At 45.9% G+C, this 6000-nt stretch overlaps 1 protein-coding gene across 1 annotated transcript in view; it reads right to left on the bottom strand.

Annotated features, from left to right (window-relative positions):
• Positions 1 to 1178: 1178 nt before the first annotated feature.
• CCDC50 (coiled-coil domain containing 50) overlaps positions 1179 to 6000 on the bottom strand; it is a 29026-nt gene continuing 24204 nt past the window's right edge. Inside the window, exons 9-14 of the mRNA XM_075716846.1 lie at positions 5426 to 5532; positions 4805 to 4849; positions 4170 to 4274; positions 3389 to 3468; positions 2253 to 2350; positions 1179 to 1216 (exon numbers count right to left, since the gene is read on the bottom strand). Coding sequence (XP_075572961.1) covers positions 1197 to 1216; positions 2253 to 2350; positions 3389 to 3468; positions 4170 to 4274; positions 4805 to 4849; positions 5426 to 5532 — 455 coding nt within the window. The 3' untranslated portion in view covers positions 1179 to 1196. The remainder of the gene's footprint in view (positions 1217 to 2252; positions 2351 to 3388; positions 3469 to 4169; positions 4275 to 4804; positions 4850 to 5425; positions 5533 to 6000) is intronic.

Below are 6000 nucleotides of genomic sequence, written 5' to 3'. Positions count from 1 at the left end.
GGAGGGCAGAAATCACTGCACAGGTAAATCTATACAGAAAACTTAAACTTGCAGACCGTGCTGTGCCCTAGAGAGCAATAGTTTTATGCTGACTGGAGCCTGCCTGAGGTGCTGGACGGAGCAGTGTAAAGGGGTGGCAGTCAGCACAGACATTGTGTGTACTGTTTGACACTCTGTGTCTAGCTCAAAGTTGCCTGTAACAGCAGATTTTTGGATTCAATGCTCAATGCCCATATGGCCCTCCTTCAGTCCCATGTTTCCCAGACATATGCAGGTTCAGACACAAGTTACTGTACTCAAGTGCATCAGCAACTGAGCTGGGAGTTAGTCATTCCTACTTGGCTTCAGTGAAATTCCTTGGCTTCTACCACACTGAAGCTCAAAGCAGGTGACCACGGAGGTCCCTTCAGGCATTTAAATCTGTTTGTATGATTCTTCCCAATTCACAACTTCATCAACTCCCTGGCATGTCTTAAAAGTCATGACCATAAGGTCTAATTCCAGTTGAAATTGTATTTCCTCTTAACTGTTCTATCCTGCAGCTAAATGCCAGGTTACACACTCTACCCAGATTGCTGGAAACCCTAGAAAGAAATAACAGCAGTTAAGAAATTTTGTTCTATAGGCAATTTCTTCCTCATCAGTGCCTGGGTTCTGGCTTTTGCTGGTGTACATTGTGAAAATCCTCTTTCCTTCCTGCAAGCTAGCAAGACTGTCAGGTTGGCTCAGCTGTCTTATCCAGCACAGGAAGAAACATGTTTCCTCTTATAACTCTCTTTGCTAAGTCATCCTAATATGGGAAGGCCTTGTACTTCTGATGTTCCCCTGCATTGCCATAACACAGCTCATAGCTTGGATCTTCCTCCCTGTTGTACATGCATCTCTATTTGTCAAAGCTCCAGCCAAAGCTTAAAAATAAAAATAAAAAGAAAGCCTCAAAAGAATAGGGAGCTGTTAAGTCAGCTAGTTGATTCACACAGCTCAGTGGTGGCTAGATTATACTGCACCGCTCAGGTGATCACATACGAGTAAGAAATTGAAATGAACAAGTGTTCCTTATTAATACGATGACAAAAGAGGAGATCCTGGGAGTGGAGGCTGTACCTCCCATTGGGTAAGGGATCGAGAAAGTTGCCTGGCAATTCCAGTAATGTTTGCTACAGAAGAGTCAGTACCAAAGCAAAGGCTAGCACAGTTTACTGCTTCCTACGGGAACCTGGAAAGCAAAACAAAGAAAAAAATCTGTAAGGATAGATCCTGGTGAAGAAAATACTACCTGCAGTAATCTTTTACTTGTCCTGCCCTCTCGGACGCCTGTGTGACTTCCAGGGTACTGGTAAAGTCAAATGCCAAAATGGGAACTGTATGTTACATTACTCAAGCAAAAGGAAGGATAGATCCACAAGAGAGGCAGACATTAGCATTTCTTCTAGGCTGTAAATAGCACTGCAGCCACATTGCAGAGTCTCACTAAAGAAAACGGAAACAACACTGGGCTTACAGACTCTAAAAAATGCTGTCAATTTTCCAGCTTGTTTGACGAAGACAGAACACAAAAGTTTCCCAAACTTTAATTTCGGGAAGTAAACTGTCCACATTTAAGTCACAACCAGTGGAGGTGGAAGAAATCTGAGCAATTGAGTTGAACTCTGCCTGCCCCTTTCCTCACCCAGAGACTCTACAGATAACTCGGACAATTAGCATTCAGATTTAAAAAACTGGGGGGTGACCCTAACGACACTGCTCTTGTGCCAAGTGATTTCAGGAAAGAAGCCAACAAAGCAGTGCTGAGAGGCTACAGAAACAAAACAAGCCTGTTCTCAGGACAAGCTTCTGTCTGATCATCCCATCCGCCCGCCAGACAGGTGATACTGTGAGATTTTGTCTTATATTGGATTGTTTGATACTAGCGAGTCACCTAAAATCCATCACGTCCTTGTCTTCATATTATTTCTCCTTCATTTGCTGTCTGGATTTACAGTCATTCATCATTACGAGATGATGGAGGACATGCAGAGAGCAGTTTGACAAACTCAAGGCAAACCAATCCAGGTTTTTAGTCTGTCAGCCTGCAACGTGCTCAGCAAGTACAACTCAAACATTGACTAGCATCACCTACCTGCTGGGGCAATAATATCCATTCCTCCTCTCTATTAGCATCTCTTTTAAACATCGTGTCCTGCAGGCTGCTTATTTGAGGAAAACAGCCCACAATAACCCAATTGCTGGGGCAACCATGGGCTTGATCCTACCTTTAGGAGAGTGCTCAGGTTTGGGGATCTGGCGCAAGGGGCTGGGCTGGCTTGTGTAATACCGAGCGTGTTCAAAGTCATCAAGGAGAGGCTGTGACCTGCCAAGCACAGTGAGAAAGAGGCGTTGGGGGAAAAAACTCAACGGCATAACAGCATGGCAAAAGCAACATCTCAGCTGCCTGGTCTGTCCCTGCCAGTTTGATGCAAACTATGCCTAGCCCAGACTTTCCACCCGCAGACCAGCTCCTCTGAATACAGCCTGTTACTGTTTTTGCGGTGAGAAATGCACAGTATTTACTACTTCTCATGGAGTGCTTTCATTTAATAATGGTTTCAAGTTGTCAGGAAACAAAGAATTTCCATTATGACATTTGATGCAAACCTCATTCAAAAGAGCAACATTTTAAAGTGTTTAATGCTTGCCCAGTTTTACCCCAGAGTACTTTAATCTCTCAGTCTCCATCTGCACACCTCATTTGTTGTTTCTTTTGCAAATTCAACAAGAATTTCTAGGCTCATCTGGATTGGAAATCAAAGCCACTGGGGTCACTTCCAGGGTTCCCTGGAAGGTTCCAGGTTCCTCATGAGAAGCATCAGGCCAGGGTACAAAGTGATTCAGAAGCAGCACTAGGCTACAGCATGTTCCAGTCCCCTCTGGGATGAGGTACCCCAAAACACAATGTACTTGCTTGCAATGGGGTGTCCACGTGCAGCAGTGGCACCAGTGTACAGGGCTTAACTGGGAGCAAGGACCCAAAGAAGCAGCTGTGCAAATGCATCGTGATTACTCCTTCCTGCCCAGAGATGACATTTGGTTTCACACTCCCAGAAGCTCTTTAACTCTCCCAAGTGTTTCTCTGCCATTTAACAAGTGTCACTGCATAAGCTCATCAACCTCCGTCAGCACCAGGCAAGGAGACCAATATGGACAAATGCCACAAGCACAGCAAGTGGTACATGTCACCGAACACCTCACAAGCTCTATGCCCTCCATCTCTTTTCAGTGCTAAAACCTCTGCTCTCTGCCAAGCCCCTTGTGGGTGGATCAGGCTGGTTGTCCCACAACTCCTAGGACTCAGCTTCTGAGCCGCTTCCCAACTGCATTCCCCTGTTTTTACCAGCCCGTTCAAGCTCACCTTGAAGACCTGTCACCTTTGTGTCGCTGAGCTTCAGGCCTTTCTTTTGACCTTGAGCGCGTAGATTCACTTGCATCATGCTGATGGGAAGAAGGGAAAGAGCTCATCTGCGTGCCTTGCAAGACACTAGCCAGTGCATTGAGGATGCCACAGCTCCCTGCAGTCATTCAAACACAGTAAGGAGGCTGCAAACATCAGAGCTATCTCCAACTGGCCCCAAGATTAAACACAACACCCCCTTTAGCACCTTACCAGTGCAGACCATGAAATCTGTTTCCTATCACCTTCCACATTGGCTAGCCAAGCTTCTGTAGTATTACTCATACAGAAACCTAGGCTCGATACACTGAATACTTTCATTATAGAGCCAATTTTATTATGAAGCAAAGTGACAACAGCTGTGTTGTCCTTATACCTGTGGTGCACAAACAGAACCAACTACTGCTTTTATTGCTACAGTCAGGATTTCAGCAGCGGGAAGGTCCTGCACCAGGAGGACTGACAGTGCTTGAGTGAGGCCACAAGGTGCTGTGACATCCAGCACCAACCTCCAAGGCCAGACCCCAAGGCTTACCTTGCTGAAGGCTAAAGCCAAAGAGCATCTAACTAAGGAGGTGGCTCCAAAAGGCTTGGGAAGCAGCTGAATAACAGGCAGCAAGACCCTTTGGATGCAAGAGTCTGCATCATTCCTTTTGCTCTTGCCACACACCCTCACCTACGTCTGGAAATGGGAGTAACATTATAGCACTTCATTTGTGGCACCTCCTGAAGCTTGACATACCTTCCAGTCTTGATCATGCCTCCTCTTTTCAAAGGAAGACTTTTCTCTCTCCTTCCCTTTCTTGAAAGCTTTTTTCTCCTCAGCCATCAAGAGCCGAGCAATTTCCTAGAAGGGAAAAATACAGAGAGTCTGTCAGATTGTTTTACTGCTCTTGTGGGTTTGCGTTATTTAAACCCTTTCCTATGGACAGCTGCTGAATGGGAAGGGTGCAAAGCCAGGATTTCACCCATCTGCGATCAAAAGTCAAGTGACAGCAGAACTAAGACTGACTACATGCAGCAATGCCCAGTGCTTCCCTGATTTGCCAGAATTGTGTTTGCAGAGCCTTTCTGCCTTTTATTCATTTTCCTTCAATGAGGGGTTCATCTCACAGCATCTCTGATAGTCTCCCTTGGGGCTCAGTTACAAGAGACGCTCTTACACAGCCATGAATGTCCATCCTCTGCCATGGCTGCAACTCCCTGCTTGGTCAGCCTGAGCATATACATGAAAACCAGCTAGGAGCAAAGCCCACTAGAGCCCTGAGCCTCCCCTACAAGGAAGGAAATGAAAAACTACATGGTCAGAGGGGATAAGTGCGGTTTAGCAGTTTCCACAAGTAAAGGAATACCACAGACATTTGACTTCTCACTCACCTCATCTTGGGCTACTTGAGCTGCCTTCTGATCTGCCTCGCTAGCCTGGAAAAAAAGAAAGGGAGGGGAGGATGTGTGAAAACCAGAGACAAAAGAGTAACACCTCTGAATTACTCATACCCATTAACCTACTGGGCAGGGCAAGTAGGTGCCCATACGAACACCCTACCATCCTCTCTAAATATATTAGTTACCTCAACTACCTCACAACCCAACAACAAAGTTATTTCAGCTCTTCAGCTGAGTTTTGCCCTCATCTATCTGCCAGGCCACACCACAATGCATTGCCCATCCTGCTGCCCTCTCTCTCAAAGATGGGCACTGGCCTGACCACACTGACTACATACCATCTTTGCCTGCCTGGAAGTGTTCTTTTAATATCACTCTGCTTCGATCATTTAATTTTTGGGTGTTTATTTAAGAAAATAGGGCTCTACTGGCTGGATGCGAGCTGTCACTCCATATGTGTGCATACCAGAGACAAAGGTAATTACCAGAATGCACAGTAGCAAGACCTTAGGTCTTAAAGTAATTATCATATATAAAAGGTTTACAAATTAAAGTTGTCATCGCTGGCTACCTTAGTACCTTCGAGTTGGCTAACACATCCTCTTTACTTACCAGGAGCTCTTCTTCCTGCAGCTTCCGAGCAATCTCTGCATCAGACAGCTCCTGTTCCCTTCGGGGTGTATCATACATAGCTTGCTTCATCCCGCTCAACTTAGTGCCTACCAAATTGTGAGAGAAAACAATCAACTCAACCATTTTCTAAATGCTTTGGTAAGGAAATCCCCACCATCTCCTCAGCCACCTGCAAAAGCCCTACTCAAGGGAACCAGAGAGCATGACAGCGTACCTGCCAGACAGCTGGTTTGAGAGTACCTTTAGCTGAGGTGCAGGGTGCACCTTAGGGAGGTTTCTCTATGCATACAGAAATACCCGATACACCATGTCTTATATGACAAATGCATCTATATGGCAGAAGAGGCCACGTCCCTTGAAGCAGTCTTTGCTGACACAGCAATGCTAGCAGAGGAATCATAGTTTTTCACACTCTGCGTTGATACAGATACACTGGCAAAACTAGGCAGCAGAGCGCAGCCCAACATCTGTTATGAGCACAGCAGAGTCTGCGAACACATCACTGGAGCAGCACGGACTGCAAAAATCGCCTGGGACAGGCTCACATGAGGTTT

The sequence above is a fragment of the Pelecanus crispus genome, chromosome 9 (assembly GCF_030463565.1).
Source record: "Pelecanus crispus isolate bPelCri1 chromosome 9, bPelCri1.pri, whole genome shotgun sequence".
In the NCBI taxonomy this organism is placed as follows: Eukaryota; Metazoa; Chordata; class Aves; order Pelecaniformes; family Pelecanidae; genus Pelecanus; species Pelecanus crispus.
The sequence above is the reverse complement of the archived record's forward strand: the minus strand, read 5'-3'. Positions and strand labels throughout refer to the sequence as shown.